This window comes from Panthera onca, chromosome A2 (assembly GCF_046562875.1).
Source record: "Panthera onca isolate mPanOnc1 chromosome A2, mPanOnc1 haplotype 2, whole genome shotgun sequence".
Lineage (NCBI taxonomy): Eukaryota > Metazoa > Chordata > Mammalia > Carnivora > Felidae > Panthera > Panthera onca.
In genome coordinates, this window is record NC_138340.1 from 54,869,400 (window position 1) to 54,890,079 (window position 20,680).

General features: G+C 48.3%; 1 protein-coding gene and 1 long non-coding RNA gene across 3 annotated transcripts in view; one reads left to right on the forward strand and one right to left on the reverse strand.

Annotated features, from left to right (window-relative positions):
- LOC132678878 (uncharacterized) overlaps positions 1-6,502 on the forward strand; it is a 34,202-nt gene extending 27,700 nt beyond the window's left edge. The window contains exon 5 of the long non-coding RNA XR_013554110.2: positions 2,900-6,502. This is a non-coding gene — a long non-coding RNA (uncharacterized LOC132678878). The remainder of the gene's footprint in view (positions 1-2,899) is intronic.
- FGD5 (FYVE, RhoGEF and PH domain containing 5) overlaps positions 1-20,680 on the reverse strand; it is a 121,713-nt gene that overhangs the window by 13,365 nt on the left and 87,668 nt on the right. Inside the window, exons 6-14 of one of the 2 annotated variants that reach the window (XM_060631846.3) lie at positions 19,133-19,293; positions 18,715-18,871; positions 17,983-18,067; positions 16,190-16,240; positions 15,523-15,581; positions 7,613-7,684; positions 6,529-6,597; positions 2,515-2,598; positions 1,346-1,425 (exon numbers count right to left, since the gene is read on the reverse strand). In XM_060631846.3, coding sequence (XP_060487829.1) covers positions 1,346-1,425; positions 2,515-2,598; positions 6,529-6,597; positions 7,613-7,684; positions 15,523-15,581; positions 16,190-16,240; positions 17,983-18,067; positions 18,715-18,871; positions 19,133-19,293 — 818 coding nt within the window. Of the gene's footprint in view, positions 1-1,345; positions 1,426-2,514; positions 2,599-6,528; positions 6,598-7,612; positions 7,685-15,522; positions 15,582-16,189; positions 16,241-17,982; positions 18,071-18,714; positions 18,872-19,132; positions 19,294-20,680 lie in introns of both variants that reach the window. The other variant, XM_060631845.3, reaches the window with a different exon arrangement.

Below are 20,680 nucleotides of genomic sequence, written 5' to 3' on the forward strand. Positions count from 1 at the left end.
AGAAATGACATGTGGGACATGGGTGGACTTTGTTAATGGCAAAGCACCATGCAAAAGCAAGGGGCATTAGGGAGGTGTAGAGAGTCCCACACTTGAGGAGGGACAGGGAACAGGGTGCAGAGGGCTGTGCACATGGGGAGGGGATGGCTAGGTGAAGTTGGAAAATATCAACATCCTCGTCTCTCCATCTTCCTCCTCATTTTCCCACATAGCTTCCCAGACACCCCCTCCCCAACAAGATGACTTCCCAAATTCCCACTCCACACCCTGCCCTTCAGGGTTGCCTGAGCTTTGAGCTCTGCCCCAAGAGGCAGAGTGGTGGAAATTCTCCCAGGACCCACTAGGTGTCGCTCCCACCTTGCGTAAGTGTGTGGTCTGCCCCAGGAAAGCCAGGATAAGGCATCCCTTTGGCCTGGGAGGGATGGACAGGGGGTAGGGGGTGGGTAGGGTGGCGATGGGGTCAGAGGAGGTGCCTGAGACCGGGCAGGTGCCCAGTGCATGCTACTCGTGTCATCAACACTTAACTATTACTGCAGTTATGCTCTACGTTGTAACTGGTACACAACTCTCCTGCCCTTAATGTGAGCTTCTCCCTGAGCACATCAAGGTTTAAATCTTGTGTCCTCAGCACAGGGCCTGGCACTGAGGAGTGGCTAATAAATGCTAAATGAGCAAATGCGTCTGCATGAGAACGTGATGTGCACTACCCCACACAGAGGGCATTGCTGCCTCCTGCCAGGGTCACATTTCAGCTGTGAAGGGAGACACCCATGCCTTGGTGACCCTGTCTCAGCCCCCACAGTGCCCACAGTGGCCCCAGCAGAAGCCACACCTCCCTGGTTTCTGAGCCCAGAGAGCTGGAGCTGGCCTTGCCCTGAAAGAGGGAGGGGGAAGCTCTTTTGCTGCCCATAGTGAGTGAGGCAGGGTCCCTGGGCAGCCTGAAGGCCTGGAGAAAACACAGACCCTTCTGAGAAAAAGGCCACATCCCCAAACCAGGGAAAGGCAAATGATGAATGCTCACTCATTATGTTTTTCTCTCAATCTCCGGGCATGAAAGCCTAAAAGCTGACCACTTTATGAACTAAGGTGCACAATGCATTTTTTGCTCACCTTAACTTCTTTACTTGCATTACTGTAAAGACCCAATCAATAATCCATAGACTTTTACAAACATGAGATATTGTTATTATTGTATTTAAAAGAAGAGGCTCTAGAAAATAAGTCCTTAGACCCAAAATAATACCAAAATAGAAATGACTCATTCAGCTTGTTATTCCAAACTTTAACACCTATAAAATCCTGTGTCCCTATCCCCCAGACCCTCCCTCTACCCACTTCCCCATACCTGGCAGATAGAGTCAGGCAGGACTGGGAAGTCTCAATCTTTAGGGCATAGGGCACTTTCTCCATCACAGGGCGGCTGACCTGGAAAACCAAAGCAGCCCCTCAGGGCAGGGGCAGGGAGGGGCAACCACAGACTGGATTCTTCTCTTGGTCCTACCACTGTCCCTCTCTGAGCCTGAGTTTCCTCATCTGCAAAGGGTAAACTTTTGTTTGATGGTACAGGCTGTGTGTGTGTGTGTGTGTGTGTGTGTGTGTGTGTGTGTGGAGAGGGGAGTGCCGGCTCCAATTGTGTGGTCCGTAGGCACCCATCCACCCCTAAGAAAGTGGGTATGCACCTAAAAGGATTGAAAGCAGGGTCTCAAAGAGATCCCCGTACACCACGTTCATAGCAGCATTATTCACAATAGCCAAAAGGTGGAAGCAACTCAAGTGTCCATCTATGGATGAATGGAAAAACAAAAATGGTCTATATGTACAACAGAATATCATTAAACCATAAAAAAATAAGGAAATTCTGACACAGGCTGCAACATGAACTCACCTTGAGGACACTGTGCTGAAATGGGCCAGTCACAAAAAGACAAATACTGTATGATTCTACTCATGTGAATTATCTAGAGCAAATTCCTAGAGACAGAAAGTAGGATGGTGGGTGCCAGGGGTAGGGGGCTGGAGGAATAGGGAGTTAGTGTTCAATAGGGAGAGTTTCATCTAGGGATGATAAAAAAGTTCTAGAAATGAATGGTGGTGATGGTTGCACAACAGTGTGAATGTACGTAATGCCGCTAAACTGTATGCTTAAAAATGGTTAACAGGTATGTTTTATGTTATGTATATTTTACCACAATTTAAAAAACTTTGCCATACCCCCACTTTGTTTCCTCCCTCCAAGGGTTTCCTTATGAATTTCCCTTTTTTTAGGATGCCTTTTCCTCCTCCCCATCTGTCCAAATATTATCTACCATAAGGGACTCAGCGCCCCTCCTCCAGGTAGTCCTCCTACCCTCCCCCCTCTCCTGCTATAACCCACAATGTAACGCTGTTTCCTTGGGGCTGCCTCTTCCCACTGGTCCCACTGGCATGTGGGCTCCTAGAAGCGGGGATGCTATCTCTCCTCCCCTGGGGTCTCCCTCCACCCACCCAACAGGGTGCTTAACACCAAGCATTTACCTTCATGTTGGCCATTGACAACGTGTTCTTCAGCCGGTACTTCCCATCTTTCTGGGGATACGTGTATAGGAGCACATCGCTCATCTGGGGAGAAGGAAATCCCATCAGACGTGTCTTGACCCCAGAAGGCTACGTAGGGTGTCTCCTGGAGGATCACTGACCTCTGGGGAGCAGAGGCATCCTGCATTCCCCAGTGACCCCCCACAGGAGAGCAGAACCACTCTGAGCTAAAATGTGAGTCCTTTCCCTGAAATTCCACTCCTAGGTAGAAACTTAAAGAGGAAATAAATGCAGATGTCCACAAAAAGTCAAGTGCAGGAATGTTCACAGAGGCTTTATTCATAAGAGCCAAATAGTGGAAACGACCCAAATGTCTACTCAACAGGTGACTGCATCAAAGAACAAGGTAGCACTGTGGAGTACTACGTAGCAACCAAAAGGAACTGATGGTACACACGAGAGCATGGATGAATTTCGAAGACATGCCAAGTGAAAGAAGCCAGACACAGAGGAGGATATACTGCTTTATAACATTTATATGAAGTGCCAGATCAGGCAAAGCTAACCTGTAGTGATGGAAATTAGGCCAGTGGTTGCCCAAACAGGGGGTGGAGGAAGTGAGTGCTAAGAGGCACAGGGGAACATTCAAGAAATATTCTGTATCTTGGGGCGCCTGGATGGCTCAGTTGGTTAAGCGCCGACTTCGGCTCGGGTCGTGATCTCACGGTTCATGGGTTCAAGCCCCACATTGGGCTCTGTGCTGATAGCTCAGAGCCTGGAGCCTGCTTGGGATTCTGTGTCTCCCTCTCTCTCTGCCCCTCCCCAGCTCACACTCTGTTTCTCTCTCCTTCAAAAATAAATAAACATTAAAAAAAAAAAAAAGAAATATTCTGTATCTTGATCCAGAGGGTGGTTACACAATGATACACATTAGTCAATAGGCAGATATGTACACTTAAGATTGATGCATTTTACTCTGTAAATGAAGACTCCGTAAAAGTATAGTCAAGGAAGGAAGAGAGAGAGGGAGGGAGGAAGCTCCTTGAGCATAGAAAGCTGGTGGGTCCTGGTCACTGGGGTACCTCCAGTGACCACAGTAGGTACTCAATTAATATTTGCTAACTGAACAATTGAAGCTCCTTGCCCCCATGCAAGGCAGACCAGAAGGAACATAGTGCAAGTCCCCTCACCTCCTTAGGGGAGAGCGTATCTGTTTAGCTAAAAGGTTTACAGTTTGAAAAGACACGTCAATCTTCACTCTGCTCTGTAGCAGCTGTGTGACTGTGGACAGGCCATTTCTCTCTCTCTGAGCCCCAGCTTCCTCCCTGCAAAGAAGGGGTCATTGCTGCCCCTACCATATTACAGATGCCGAGACAGAGAATGGCCCCAGTGAGCCCACTGAATATAGGAGCCAGTGTAAACTAGGGGTGTTGCAAGGACTGAACAGGACAAGGCATCTAAGGGGCTGAAACAGAGCAAGAACTCAGGATTAGCACTTCCTCTCCCTGTAGAGAGTCTGCTGAGGGAGGGAAAAGAATAGATGAGGCTTCCTGCCTCCAGCTCTTAGGATCCCAACATCCCAATATGCCAACAAGAGCAGTTTGGGACACCTGGCTTGGACACAGAGCCGCTAGGTGGGCTCAGGCAAACCCTTCCTCTCTCTGGACCTCACTGTCTCTAACCAGAGTTGGAGTAGACCAGGAGCCAGAAAACTTTTAATAAAGGGCTAGATAGTAAATATTTAAGTCTTTGCAGGTCATACAGTTTCTGTCACAACTATTCAACTCAGTCATTGTAGCCCAAAAGCATTCACAGACAATCCACTAAGAGACGCATGAGACTGTGTTCCCATAGACCTTTATTAACAAAAACAGGTGTCAGGCTGACCCCCCAGATCAGAGGAACCTTCAAAGACCCTTTCAGCTCTGCCCTTCTAATAATGACAAGAGCTACTGTCCTACTGGACACTCACTCTGTGCCAGCTCCTGGGCCAAGCACCCTGATCTCAATTCATGCCTCCAACAATCCCATCAGGCAGGCACCATTATTATCATCCTCATTTCACAGACAGCTTAGACAACCTGCTCACAGGCACAAAGCTTGTAAGTGGCAGAGTCAGGGTCATCAGCAAATGAATGTGCCTCCAGTGTGTTCAGGTGTGGTGTGTGGGGGGTGGCCACGCAGTTGAGTTCTTGCCCCATCTCAGGACAGTGACCAAACCTGGGCACAGAGCCTTGCTCACAAGCCTGCCCACCCTGGGGAACTGGCTTGTGTCACTCATCAGAACAGTCCCTGCCTTTTTGCAGCTGCCCCTCAGGCACCTGCTGCCATGGCAACTGCCATTAGCACCCTGGGGTTTTATGTGTGGTCAGAACCAGGCTGCCTCCTGATTGCCCACAGTTCTCTTCTTCAAAGCAGGTATTTTATAGCCCGATTTGGAGGAACGGAGAGGAATCCTTCATGGAGGAGTAAAGGGGAATCTCTCACAATAATGAGCCACCAGTGGGGAACCCCACCTATCGCTTGGGGTCATGGTGGGAACCACTCTGTAGCATTACTGAAACCCCTGTGCATTGCATTGGTGGGCAGAGGCCCTGACTTTGTTCTACAGTTACAATTACTTTATGAAACTGGTACCTATGAGGAAGAAAAATTCTTACATGTGTTTATCACGGCTCTTCCTGGTTCAGGAACCTGTGTATCCTCCTCCCATCTCTCTCTCTAGGTGACATTTATGAAGGTCCTATGCTAAGACAGAGCAAAGAAGGGGACCCAGATTCAGCAGGAGCTATGGCCTAATAATAATGAAGGGATATGAGAGACCCAGGCCCAGCATGGAGATGAGTGAGGGAAAGGCCACGGTGAAGCCAACTAGACGCTGGAGGGAACATGAGGGAGGGAAGAGAGACAGAAAAATGGGGAGAAAGGGAGGGGGGGGAAGGACAGACTTCTTACCCTTCCTTCTGGGCTTAACTAGGTACCATTTCTCCAGGAAACATATACTTAGCACAGTGTGTAGCACCAGTGAACATATAACAAACATCAGTGCTGCTGACGCTATTGTCCATCTTTTTATTCCCTGACTCTCGTTGACCTCCCTCTTTGCTCCCATAGACCTGAGGTTCTGTCCATGTCATGCTCATAACTCGGTAGTTACATTAGACACCGAAGGTTGACGGCACAGCATGAGACTTTATCTCTTTGTTTCCAGTGCCCAGCACATAGGAGGTGCTCAGTAAATATCTGAAACAGAGTTCTTAGACACTTACAGCCTGTTTATTATTACTTCTCACACAATCCTAACAAAGTATAAGAGGCTCTTAAGGGCAGCCTTGACTGACAGTAACAAAAAATGAAAGTTAAAATCATGAAGAACAGAGAAAATTACACCCAGCAGGTAGAAGAACTTAAAAAGCAAAACAATTTTGGGCCATAGGATTGGGGAAAATTATTGCTTGTAGCTCAACAGCCACAGAGGATGATGTTACCATGCAACAGGCCTGGACATTCCCTGGTATTCCAGACTGTGGCTGCAAATCATCAGAAATGTTACACTGTACTCTGTCTTGTGCACAGTGGAGAAAGTGCTAGACTGGGGTCACAACCCTGGTTCCCTTCTGGGCCTCTGCCACCAACCTGCTGGGAGATCTGGCCCAGGAAACTCCCCCTTCTAGATCTCAGCTTTCGCGAGTGTTAGATAAGGCGGTTGAACAGCTATCTCCAGTGTAAGAATTTCCCAGTGTTAGGATGTTTGAAATAGGGACACAGGCAATTAAATTTTGGCAACATTCCATTTAAAATCGTTCAAATAATAAATGAGGGAAGGACTGTGGTTGGCAATGGTTAAGCCCTCAGACCTCTGGAAAGCTCAGCTCTGTAGAATGATCTTCAGCCTAAATATTTGGCTCTGTTCTAGGCCCCCCACCCCCCACTCCAGTTGCCTTTGAATAATGACCCAAGAAAATTTCACAAAATTTGACAGTCCTGGGGCTTGGCTGGGCACTAGGTACTTACCAGGAACAGGTGCCGGGGCCGTCTGCTTTTCCCTGTTACTTTCATCAGTGTCCCTTCCTTCAGGAACTCCTGTGGGGACAGAAGCAGACCTGAGAAGTCAGGCTGATGCCCAAGAAGAGTGGGGGGAGGCCCCAAGCAGGAAACTTAAATCTTGGTGCCTCCCAAAGTACCAGAGAACAACGAATGGGTGAATTCCCGGCTTTAGCGAGATGCCCATGTTTGCTTCTTAGGAGCAGTCAGTCCGCCTTGACTTCTAGCAAGCCCCAGACACTGTTCTGGTCTCTGAGGGGTCGAGACAGTGACTCTTTCCCTCGTTTGCTGCCATGGAGAACCCTTCAGAACAAAGCCTATGAAGGTTTGCTAAACAGCTGAAGACCCGTGAACGGTTGCTACAGGCTCATTAATTCCGGAGGATGATTAAAATAGATATCTAAAGTTACTTAACATAAAGAAAACATTTAATAAATATTTACTGAACTGGTGAGCCAAGGCCAAACCATTAGGTGTGATTTTATAGACTCTCAGACCAATGAGATCCCTGTTAATTTTGAATAAAATATCCTGAACATAACACCTTTCATGTCTATGTCTCTTGTCCTTCATTGACCATAACAGGTAACAAACACATCTTTGACTATTTTTGAGCTGAGTTTTTGTGTTTTCCATTTGGAAGCTTAAAAGTGGGTAAATTTGTCTCTGGAAAAATGTTATTTTTAAGATGCTTTGTAGGAGCATGGTTTTTGGGAGATGGTTTTCCTGATTTTCTAGCAATGCTGGGCTAAACTAAAAATACTTGGTGTCTCTTCTTCTTAGAGGTGAAAATAACCACAGGGACATGAACCCAAATGGCACTGTTTCTTTAAAGGTCCAGAAAGTGGAAAATCCCAGGGGAGGCAGCCCCTGGGCCTTGTGAGCCCAGCAGAACCCTCCCCCTGCCCTTCCCCCTCCCCCTCCTCGGGTAAACAGCACCTGCAGCCAGGCCTGTCTGGGACCAGCCCAGCTGAACAATGGGTCTTATCAGAGCCTCACCCGCCTGCCTACCAGGCCGCCCTCTGTCCCTGCCCATGGCGGCAGTGGCACTCACCCTTCCTGGCTGGAGGAGATCCCCTTGGCCTCGAACACTGTGCTCAATGTGGACCAGCTTCTGCAGGTTTTCCTGTGGGAGGAAGCAGGGCAATGGGGAGATGGTCAGGACCCCTTTAAGGAGTCTTATCCCCTCTATTAGAAGTGGCATTGCTTCTACCTCAAAGGAGGAAAACAGAGTTCAGGAGGGCCTTGCCCTAAATCTGACCTCCTGTCAGTGGCAGGACTGGGATCTGAGCCTGGCCCTGCAGGGTACCAGACATGTGGACTGCCCATACTCAGGCTAGTCCCTCTGGGCCTGCGATCTGACACCACCATCTTCTGTGTGCCATGGGGACAGTCACTTGCCCTTGTTGTGCTGATACCCATATTTATCGCTAGGCCATGGCTCCTCCTCTCAATCTGTGTCCCCTGAAAGGCCTGGAGCATCTAGCCATCACTAATCCAGAGGGGTCAGATGCCCAAGGCCAGACTCTCTCTGGGATTGCAGCCCAGGGGGGGGCCTCTGAGGGAAAGTAATCAAGAAAATCTTCCACCTGGGGAAGAAACAGATCTGTGTTCTTTGAAGAAAAATATGTGTGCCTGGGAACTCCTTGTTGGTCCCTCACTGGGCTATCCACAGTATGCAGTGACATACCTACCCTCCCTCCGCACAGTAGCCCATTATGCTAGAAATAACAAGCACTTAACCCATGAGGTAGGTGTCCCCTGAACCTTATGCGGGGTCAGGGTCTTAAGTCAACTAATAAGGTGACAACTGTGTGTAGGGAAATTGCAAGGCAACAGTGCCCACACCTTTTCTCTAATAGTTAGAAAAAGATAACGTACAGAATCACAACTCTTCTCACACCTATTGGAGGCTGAAGTAAAAGGCAACCAACTGAACCGAATCCCAAAGACTGACAAGCCCCTTCAGAGACATGAGACACATGAATTGCTGCAACACACAGGAGGAGGTGGCCAGCATAAAGGAGGATGAGAAGAAAGCAGCTAAAATGTTAATGGATTCTGAAAGGTTGGGTGGGGGCTGATGGGATAGTTTAGAATAACAGAGCCCCAGACACAGGAAAAATGCAGTCACTTGCAAGCTCTTCTCTCAAAGCTCCCACCAGGTGCTCACAAGGAACACTAGGGGCAGGGCAGGGAGCCTTGGTGGTGAAGGCATGCAGGTTGCCACTGGGGGGGGGGGGGGGCGGGCTGGCATAAAACCCTGCCAACTTCCCCAGGACCCTCTCTGGTGCAAAACCCTCAGTCCCCGGGAGAGGCCGAGTAACCCACTCCCAGAGGACAAGCAAAATGCCACTCACCGCTTCTGGGGAAAGGGCAGAAGCAAGAGCTGTCTTCCCCAAGAAGAGGGAAAGTACCCACTGGGCCCAGGATTGTGCAGTAATACTAAGCAGAAACCTGCCCAAGACCTGCCATGGCTACAAGGCAGCGTGTGTGGCTACCGTGCAGAGGAGGTGCTGGAAAGCAGAGAAGGCCTGGCTTGCAGGCCCTGCTTGGGACTGAGGCCTGTCCAGGAGAACAGACACTTATAAGCCAAGCACTGAGTAACAGGAAACAGCGGTCTACCTCTGAGAAGGGACAAGAGCATGGAGAGAGGCCTCTTCTGTGGTGCAGGGATTGCTAAAAGCTGAGGGTGGAGACAAGGACAATGAGAAAAACTCTCCAGTATCTCAGGCCCCACAAACAGTATCAGGTAATAGCAGCCCTCTTCTGGAGGAGTGTGAAGTCTGTGGGGCTCTGAAGGTGACAAAAGCAACAACAAAACCCAAACCCAACTCACCTAGTTGACTGGACTGACTCAACTCCCACCCCCTACATGAATGGCAAGATCAGAAAAGAGGCACTCCCACTTCTGGGGTAGATACTATTTCCCTCAGTCTCTACAATTCTTCCAACACATAATACCTGGCATCCAATCGAACATTATAAGAAACACAAAAAGCAAGGAAGTACCCCAACTCATTTTCAGGAAATAAAGCATTCAACAAAACCACCTCTTATGAGAGGTGACACAAATGTTCGAACCATCAGACAGGGACTTCAGAGTAATTACGATCAATATGTTAAAGGAGCTAGTGGGAAAGGTAGGCAGTATGCATGAACAGGTGGAGAATTTCAGCAGGGATGGAAACTATACAAAAGAATCAAATGAAAATGTTAAAAACAAAAAACATGATATCAGAAATGAAGAATTCCCTTGACAGGCTTTGCAGCAAACTGATCACAGCTGAGGAAAGACTGAACTTGGAGGTATGAAGGCTGAGATTAACCAAACTGAAACACAAAGAGAAAAAAGAATGCAGGGGGTGGGGGGAAAGAACAGAGCGTCTAACACAATTTTCCAAAATTAATGAATGACAACAGATCCAGGAAGCCTGAGAATCACAAGATGAATACCATCCACAGCCCCTTAAAAACACACATACTAAGACATCATAGTCAAACTTCTAAAAGTCAGTTGTAAAGAGAAGATCTTGAAGGCAGCCAGAAAAAAGGGACACACTATGTAAAAGGGATAAATATAAACATTACAGTGGATTCCTTATCAGAAATTATATAGGCTATAAGAGTGGTATCTTTAAAATAGTAAAAAGGAAAAAAAAAAAACAACTGGTCAATCCAGATATTTTTCCCAGGAAAATAACTTTCAAGAATGAAGGTAAACTGACCAATTAAGTAAATGGGTGATGGATGGTGGGACCCAGGTATCTCACTGCTAGAGTGGAAATTTATAGATAAGCCGAGGGAGGAGACTGGAATGATCCACATAGAAGTGATCAGAATTGGAGCTATCAGGGGCACTTGGGTGGCTCAGTCGGTTGACTGTCTGACTTCAGCTCAGGTCATGATCTTTGCAGTTAGTGAGTTTGAGCTCCAACATCAGGCTTGCTGCTGTCAGCCTGTCAGTGAAGAGCCCACTTTAGATCTTCTGTCCCCCTCTTTCTCCCCCTCCCCCACTTGCACTCTCTCAAAAATAAATAAACATTAAAAAAAAAAAAGAATTGGAGCTATCAGTAGGGATACATATTTACCTTAATATAGATACAGATGGTTGTACAGAAATATCTATAGACATGAGTATACACACAGGTTACTATATACACATATAATTCTTTGCTCTGTAAGTAAGAGAACCTGAAAGAAATGATAGCCTACTTGGTGACCAGACCTTGGTTTCTAATACCATTAATCCAACTGAAGGAACCAGGACTCCTCGGAGAAATGGCTGATTCTAAGGCTAAGGCAGGAAATACACAAGATGAGTCTGGAGATTTTTGTAGTGACAGAAAGTAGGAAAGTGCTAAAAAAAATAAATAATGAAAGTGCTAAAAAAAAATAGGCAAACCAAAATATCCCACCCAAATCCATATTGATGGGGATATGTGGAGAGTATGGAGAAACCAACTGACAGAGCTCCCAATGGCCAAAACTGGAAGAATTTGAGAAATAAAAGAAAGAAAACGGTATGAGATTATAACCTTAACATAAAATAAATATCTGTGAGCCCTTAATAACATAAATTATTTATTTATAATGAGTAAATACATTAATAAATAAGGGAGAAGAGACAAATCTCCCATGCGGAATTCCACATAATTTAGGTAGGTGCTCTGCCCTCAACGAGAGGAAGCATAACTCCTCATTCCTTAAATGTGGGCCGTGCATAGTGACGTTCTTCTAAAGAGCGTGGACTAGGAGGGGAGAAGAGGATAACTTTATGGAGTTTAAATAAAGAAATGGAGAAACCTGATAAGCGCACCTGCAGCCAGGTGGGCAAGGTCTACAACAACACTCATAAACCATGTTGCTAGTATGCACCTTCGGTACGATGTCATGAAAGTGGTACTTTGCTTCCATGATCTTTCTCCCCAAAACCTATGAACCCAGTCTGTTTATGAGAAAAGTATCAGACAAATTCCAATAGGGGGCATTCTACAATATACCTGGACCAGTATTCTTCAAATTAGTCAAGGTCGTCAAAAACAAGGGAAATCTGAGCAACCATCACAGTCAAGAGGAGCCTAAGGGAACACGAAGACTAAAGGTGATATGATATCCTGGATGGGAACTTGGAACAAACATTAGGCAAAGATGAAGGAAACCTGAATGAACTTTAGTTAATAATACTGTATCAATACTGGGTCTTTAATGTACTTGACTAACATAAAGATGCTAGTAATAGGAGAAACTGTGTGTGGGATACATGGGAGCTCTTCTTATTATCTTTCTTAATTTTTTTTTCTGTAAGTTTAAGATGTTCTCAACAATAAACTCTGTCCAGAAAGTAGGATGGTTGGTCACCAGGGGCTGGAAGGAGGGGAAATGAGGGCTTAGCGTTTAATGGGAACAGTTTCAACTGGAGAGACAGAAAGAGTTCTGAAGGTGGATGGTGGTGATGGTCACAAAACAATGTCAATGTACTTAATGCCGAGGGACTGTGTTAATAATGGTTAAGATGGGGGGGCGCCTGGGGGGTGCAGTCGGTTAAGTGTTTGACTTTGGCTCAGGTCATGATCTCATGGTTTGTGGGTTCAAACCCCACGTTGGGCTCTGTGCTGACAGCTCAGAGCCTGGAGTTTGTTTCAGATTCTGTGTCTCCCTTTCTCTATGTCCCTCCCCTGTTCACACTCTCTCTGTCTCTCTCTCAAAATAAATATTTAAAAACTAAAAAATTAAATAATAATAGTAATGGTTATACTGTACCTCAATAAGAAATTTTTTTAAGTTCATTAAAAAAAAACCAGATGGTGCAAATCGGAGACCCCAGACTCGCACATGTCCCCTCACTCTCTTCTGGGGGGAGACAGTTTACTTTCGTGCTGTGGGGAAGAGGACACTCAATGGCGAATCTGATCAAAAGCCTCGAAAGACGGACCCTACAAGCAGATGTGGGATTTTCTTCTAGGGAATCCCCTGAGACTTGGTCTGAGTAACTGAAATTAGAACCAAGGTGCATGCACTCTCTGAGGTAACCTGTGACCAATCCTTGAAGGAGTTCCCTGTGCTCACAAACCCGGGAGCCAACTCCAAACCTCCACCCCTACATTTCATGACATTCCCATGGCTGAGTTGATACAAACAAAAAAAGAAAAATCCAAATGTGGGAAAGAGAGAAAAACAGTCCATGTGTACATTTATGTGTGTCACGAGAGAGGAGCAGGTGCTGTGTGCATGGGCACCTGGATGCGTGTTCATGCACAGATGTATGTGAAGTTGCAAGTCTGAACCTGTGAGTGATGTGTGCAGGCATGTCCGGCCTGGTAGCCAAGAAAGGCTCGAGTTCAAACCCGGCTCCCATGCCGAGAGCTGAGTGATCCTGGGTGAAGCCACTTGTCTCTCCAGGCCTCAGCTTCCTTGCTTGTGACACTGGGCTGGTAATAGCTCTCCTGAGGATTAGAGGAGAATGTTGGGCACAATCTTGGGCTAATAGAGGCAGTTGTGATCACCGTGAGTAGGACACTATGTGGGAATCTGCCACAGCCTTTCCTGAAAAGCTGGTGAGGACGACCTTTCCTACTTCCAAGACTTTCCCATCCTTTCACATTTATTCCTTGTCCTCCATCGAAAAGTGATCACAGCAGGGGACGGACTACCTGGGGCTCAGCTCTTAGAGTCATGTTTCCTGATGCTTCTCCCATCACCTAACAGTTTTCTGTAAACAGGCTGCTCAGTGGATTTACAGTTACGCTTGGCTGTCAGTACAGTATCCTAGTGAGCTTATTGGTGGCATTTCAGACCAGGTGTCAGGTAGATAGATGGGCCCCATTTTGGGGTGGTGGGACCTGGTTCTTTCAAAAATCATACCTCTAGCTTAGCTACCTTTGTGGGGAGTTGGGGCAATGGTTTGATGGGAGCATAAACCCATGTGAATGTTGCTGCCTGCCTCCAGGAAGCCTTCCCTGGTTCTCACAACCAGTAAGTACTTCCCAGATTCGACCAGAGGCAATGTGAAAACATAGAAGGCTTTGTAAAATGGGGGAATGGCACCATCAGATATATTTTAATAGGATTACTCTGGCTTCCAGATGAAGAATGGAATGGCAGGGTTGGGAGGTGTTGAGGCCTGAGCTGGGGAGTGACCATGGGGAAAGAGAGGCAGAGTCCCAGCCCACCCTTTAGCCACTCAAGCCACTGAGCTCTGCCTTGGGATAGGGTTCATCTGGACCTGCTTGTCCACCACCCAGGCAGGGTCCTAGCCCGATCCCAGCAAGTGTGCAGTAGGGGCTGCTAGTCCAGAGCAGGCCCAGTGTGGTGTCCACAGGCAGCTGGAGAGACAAGGGCCAGCCTGTGCCGGGCACAGCACCCAACCCCCGTCTTAGAGAAAGCCAGGAGGGCATCTAGCTGCTGCTACCGCTAGTTCCCCCTCCTACAGGAGGGTGCCGCAGTGAGCTTGCCTGCAGGAGGGAAGACACAGCCAGCCCTTCCTGACCTAGTTTTTCCTTTTTGGAAGCAGAGGCATCCCTGGCTAAAGTGAAGCGCGGAGAAGCCAGCCCATCTGCTGCTATATCATGACAGGCATGGGACCCCAAAGCACCTCTGTCTTTGGCTACACTGAAGGAGATCTCACTGTACATACAGGATGCCAAAACACACATGAGCAAGTTGCTCACGGACCCTGGAGCAGGAAGGCAGAGGACCCGATGATAACAACATGTCTGACGTACCAATTTTCACAGCCAGCTGGCTTCAGCCTCCACACTCAGCGCACTCTTTGCCCAGACCCTCATCCAATCTCACCTACCCTGTTCCCATCTTCCAGCCATGCTGGGTGGATCTCTGAACTCTACCGTGACCTACACTTCTCCATCTCCATGCCTCTTCCTGGCACATCTTTCCTCCCTCTGCCTTCGAGGTGTGTGTGTCCTCCCCATGGGGGCACCTCCTGTATCATCTTTTGTCACAGCCCTGGCTGGGAGGGATGGCTCCCTTCTCTAAACCATGTGGCATTTTCTCTTTCCCTCGTGATGCTTATCATGTCCACATATTTACTGCTCCACTAGCTGTGATTTCCTCCTGGGATTCACGTCTCACCTCTGTATTTCCAACCCCCAACGCAAGTCTGGCACAAAGTGGGTGTCCAATGGCTGCGACTCCCCTCCCCTTCTTCTCCCTGTGGACGACTCACTATGTGGACGCTCCGTGTACCTGTCCCAGCAGAGCTGGGCAACTGCTCGGTGCACATACCACCATCACTCCCACCTCTGCCCATGGAACCCAGCACTTGATCACCGAACTCTTTCCCCCCGAGCTAGGACTCAGCCTCAGAATCCTTCTCAACACAAAGCTCAGGCCTACTTAAAGCTTAGTGGAACAGAAAATATGTGGACACAAGTGACCAAGGTAGCCACTTGAACAGAGTTGGGATGTAGGATAAGTTGGCCTTCCTTGGCAGAAAACTAGTAAATACAGGATCAGTGTCCAACAGTCACTTGCTGGCAGAAACAAGCGTGCACTTAGAGCTCACGTATTCTTGTGGACGAGTGGTTTTCAAACTTTTGTGAGCAAAACGTTTACCTAGAATGCTTGTTAAAAATGCACATCCCTGGACATTACCCCCAGATGTTCTGACTGAGAAGAGCTAAGGTCCATCAGGAATCTGTAGCTTACCAGGCACTCCAGGTGCTGATGCAGGTGGTCTCAGACCACAGTCTGGACATTACTTATCACATTCAGACAAGTCTGTAGCCTCCCCTCACTACCCTAATGCCACGGACCCGGACAGGAACACATAGTACTTGAGGTCACATAGTAAGTGTCCGGGCCAGAACTCAGGGGCCAAGAACTCTTGGCAAGGTCCCACGACACAGATGGTTGCCTGCAGCACCTCCAAAAGTGGAGTATCATAAGGCAGACCGGGGCAGGTTGGAGGAGGTCCTAGACCTGAACCCCAGGAAACAGACTTACCCCTTGCTCCATGCTGTCATTGGCGCGGTCTGTGACTTTGGAGATGAGGGTCAGTGCACCTGTGGAGGGAAGCAGAGAAGGTAGCCGAGCCATCTGGGGAGGGCCAGTCCAGTAGCACTATCCTCACCTCCTTTCTTCCCCTCTCTCCCCACTGCCCCCCAAGATCACTACAGTTGCAGGGCCTTGTATGTGGGTGGTACCAATTTTTCTCACACCTGGGTCAGGTCACAGGTCCAACCCTAGCTTTGCTACCACTGCCTAAGTGACCTTTACAGTGATTTGACCACTTTGTGCCTTAGTTCCCTTGGCTATAAATTGAATATGTTAAAATAGGGACTGTCCTGGCAGGTCATATGCAGGGACAGTCACATAGAATTGGGAGGAAACAGGGACACTGTGGTGACTTTTTTATACCTGGCACTACCTCCTATCACCAATGCTGATTACCCTCTTCTCCTTTGACTGGATGACAGCCCATCCCAGGGAGCCCTGTGGCTGAGGTGAGCAGGGAATAACCTCAGAAACCCCAGAGGTCTCATGTCCACTGCACATCTAGCTACCAGGGAAGAGAATATGTCCCGGGCCTGAACTGGTGGAGAGTCCAGAGCTAGGGGACAGGGGCCAAAGAGAAATGTGTCCCCATCCTCCAGGTTCATGCTGCACTTACCCTGTGTGTTATCGTACTCAGCTGAGTCCGGACAAAGGTTGTTTAAATAGTCTGCAGGTAGAACAAGAGCCAGGGGTCAGTCTGCCCTAGGGAGACCAGGCCCTCTGTCTGCAGCAGGAGCCGACCCCCCCGCCGCTTTCCAGACTTGGAAGAAAAGGGCCGGAAGAATGGGGTATGCATCCCCTCACCCTTGCTAGCCTACTACAACACCACACTAGGACAAAATCAGGCCCCTGGACCATCACCAGCATCACTGCCACCACCGCTAGCCATTCACTCATTCAACAACTACTGAGCACTTGCTGTGTGCCTGGTACTGTGCTATGCCCTCAGCATATAGACACAGACAAGGTGAAACCCTGCCTCTGAGAAGCACACTGTCTATTGGGGGAACATATGTGACCATCAACACAGCGGTATGTGACGTGTTAAACCTTTAACACGTTTATACCCACAGGCTCTATGTGGGTTGGCCTCTCTACAGCTACCTACCAATGTCACTCACTTATTCTGGCAATGCTGGCATTCTTACTCTTTTCTGGAACATGTTAAACCTGTTAATAGCCCCAGGGCCTTTGCACTCACTATTCCCTCTACTTGGTAGTCTCTTTTTCCAGATCTTCAGAGGGTTCATGTCCTCACTTTGCTGAGATCTCTGTGCAGTGTTACCTCCTCAGACAGGTCCTTCCTGAGTGCTGTATCTAATTCAGAGCACTTTTACCTCCATCCCCTTAAACCCCTTTATCTTTTTCAGAGCTCTTATCACTGACATATCATATTTTTACTTCCTTGTTAGAGTAAAAACTCCACAGTGTCACAGAGTTTTGGCTGTCTAATGCACTACTATACCTCCAGCATCTAGCACGGGGCCTGGGATACAGTAGATGCTCAATAAACATTTGTTGAATCAGATGAACAAATTCTCTGCCCCTTGGCCCTAATGTACTTTCCTTACAGCCCTGGTCCCTACCTGGAATTACATGCATATCTCTACATGTGGGTATCTGTCTCCCCCACTGGAATAGCAGTCCTCCAGGCTCAGGGACTTTGTCCATTTGGGAGGCAGCTGGGTAAGTGAGTCTGGACAGAGGTGTGGTGCTTCCTGGCAGGTAGAGGTAGGGGAGGGGATGATATTCCCCGAGGAGAGTTTGTAATTGTAAAGAGGGAAGGAAGGGAACAGGACCTAGGACTGAGCCCTGAGAAACACTGACATTTATTATGAAACAGTAGAGGAAGGGAGATTGTCAACACAGATGGAGAAGGGTAAGCAGAGAGGTCTGAGGGAGGCACAGAGAGAGTATATCACAGAAGCCTCAGGATGGGAGGGTTTTCGAGAAGCAGGAAGTGACCAGTGGCAAAGCCACAGAGATGGCCACAGTAGGTCCAAGGTGGAAAATGTCCACTGATTTGGCCCCAAGAAGGGCTTTGGTGGTAAGAACAGATCTAGGGAAATGAGACACCCACTGAGGAAATGCAGAACAGGGGAAGGTATGACTTCATGTGTTTTAGGATGGGAGAGGCTGAAGGAAGACACAGAAGGTGGCCACTGAAGCAAAGTTTCCAAGGTGGCAGCAGAGGGTCCAAAGCTTTGCTGAAGGGAAGATGGTGGCAGAGTCTAGCTGGTCTGGAGGGTCAGGAGCCAGGAACTGAGAACAATCCCCACCCCTGCCCATTCCCGGCACAGTGGGAGGGGAGGTTATGATCACATCGCTTGCCACCATTACCTGAACCCCTCCTCAGGTGCCTTCCCTCCCGCATCACCTCAGTGCACCCTGACCTCCTGTGGGGCCCACCTGTGAGGAGCACTTGGTACTGGAAGAGGCGCTGAACCACCCGCAGCAGCCGGTGCTTCACGTTCTGGCCACCTCCTTGCTGACTCTGCTGCTCCCAAGAGACAGAGAGGACAAAACTCCGTCAGAGACCCCTGTCTCAGGGCACCAAGCTCACAGCATCCCTCATACACTGTCCCATCCACACCTCTTCCTGGCCACACTGAACTTCTCCCCCAGCTCTAAAACCAGGTTCCCTTCCTCCAGGAAGGCCTCCCAGATTAGCACCAGTTCATTCCTTCTGTGACAGTTCATTCCTTCAGGCTCACAGTCAGTGCTATATTCAGTAACATGCAACTCCTAGTCCCTGCTTTGCATCTAGTATTAGTGAAAGAAAAAAAACCCTCATTTTTCCTGTTCAGTAACTGTATCCCCAGTTAGTGACCATCTGTTGGTCATTCCAATGGGTGTGGCCCCAGCTTGCATTGTGCTTTTCTACTGGGACAGGAGAATGGCCACTAAAACTCCCACCAAGGTGGGGGCTCATGGAGTTGTCATCAATTGCCCAACAGGGTATGTCCTAGGCTCTAAGTGTTCCCTCCTTCTGGGTCACCCTCTCCTCTCCCAGCCAGGGCTTCCCCTCTGACCCTCAGCCTCAGACCTACCAAGAAGCCCCACTGATTTTCAGTAAGCCCTTCCATGCCCACCCCACCCCTGGATCCTTAGAGCAGGTTCTCAGAGGACCAAGGGACCCACCTCAAACTCACGGACAGCAGCTGCCAGCCGGGGGGAATGCAGGCAGTTCTCACTGAGTAGACTCAGACACCTGTCGAACTGCAGGATGTGAGCAGCATGGTGATCAAACTCCTGCTCCCGGGCCAGGAAGACATCGGCCACCTTCTGCTGGTCCTCCCTGCAGCCAGGTAGGGAGATGGGACAGTGAGAACTCAGCCTCGTGACCAGCACGGTGTTAGTTGGTGAGCGTTGATCATGTCACTGGGTAGTGGTCCCAACTTGACCCTCCCACACTCATTTTACTTTGGGCAAAGGACCCAACATCTGCACCTCGGCTTCTGCATTGGTCAAACAGAGACACAGTTTGACTTGGTGGGGTGTTAACCACGCCATCCCCCAGTGCAATGGAAGTAGGGGCAGCAGACCATGGACAGCTCACCAGTGCAATAGCCTCTCCCTCAGCTCCTCCAGGATCCCCTGGTGAAGGTCTCGGATGGCTGGGAGTTCACTCAGGCCGCGCCTCAGCTCCTCCCTGGCCAATGTGTCCTTGCTCTCGTGGTCTATTTCATCCAAGGCCCTCATGACAGCTCCGTGGAAATCCTGAAACCCCAAAGGCCCGTCATCCCACAGTTGATAGGCCTGAGCACAAGTCCCCTGCAGCTTTGAACCCCTGGCCTACATACAGATAGCACAAGACCTTAGGCCAGCATCTCAGACCCCAGCGTTCTCACCTGTAAAACAGGGGTGGTAACACGCACCTGCTGTTCACAGGTAACTGATGCCCAAAGAACACCCACCACAACTCCTGGTGCAGTGGGAGGCTTTCAAGCATGTTCACTCCCGAACTTAGGTTTTGCTCTTCTTCTGAAAAGTTGGGCAATTCCCTCTCTGAAGAAGTACAAAGCTCTGCTCTACCGTTATCCATCTTTGAAAAGGTTCATGCACTGTGTTGTTTTAAAGCAAAGTCTAAAGAAGTCATAGGCAACCACTCCATGGGGTGTTAAGCAGTCACTGAAAACGATGCAGATGGTGTCTATGTAAACATATTCGTGTCCTAGAGTTAGGACATCAAGAAGGGATACACCGTTGTCTTTCCACCCTGACATGGCTGTCTAAAACAGGAACAAAGGAAAAAGCTGAAAAGAAATGGAGTGAAATATAAACAGTGGCTGTGTCAGGGGTATAAGATTAGGAATGGTTTTTTTCTTCTCTGTTTTCTTTTCTTTAAAAAAAATTTTTACATTTATTTATTTTTAAGAGACAGAGAGAGACAGAGTACAAGTGGGGAGGGGCAGAGAGGGAGACACAGAATCAGACGCAGGCTCCAGGCTCTGAGCTGTCAGCACAGAGCCTGACGTGGGGCTGGAACCCACGAACTGTGAGATCATGACCTGAGCCGAAGTCGGACGCTTAACCGACTGAGCCACCCAGGTGCCCCATCTTCTCTGTTTTCTAAAATTTCTGTATTGTGATTCATTACTTTAAAAATTCAACTAAATTTAATGAACATTAAAATTGTAAAGAATGCAAGACATCTTTCTCACAACAAAAAACTATCTTCAAATCTACCTGCTCTTGCATGAGCCCCAGGCCTGAAGTTTTAATTATATGGAATATACTGAAACCACCTTGAATTGTGGAATAATAAACACCAGGAAAACCTCAGTATCAGAGGGCATGTGGTCCAGCCCCAATCAAGGTCAAATCACCTTTATAACATTCAGGAAGGATGCCCACACTGCCTTGTTTGATTGCCTCTCTGACAGAGAACTCATTACTGAGGTAGACAGTTAATTCCACTGCTGAACAGTTTTTATTGCTAGAATTGTCTCTTTACATTGAGATCTGAAAGGGGAAAATGCCTGAGAGGATGGGCAGTCCCTCCTCCAGGAAGTCTTTCTGGTCTTCTCCAGAAAAGGAGTGCAGGAGAAGGGGAGGACTGGGAAAAAAAGGCAGGGAAATGGGACAGGGCTAGAGAGAAAGACAA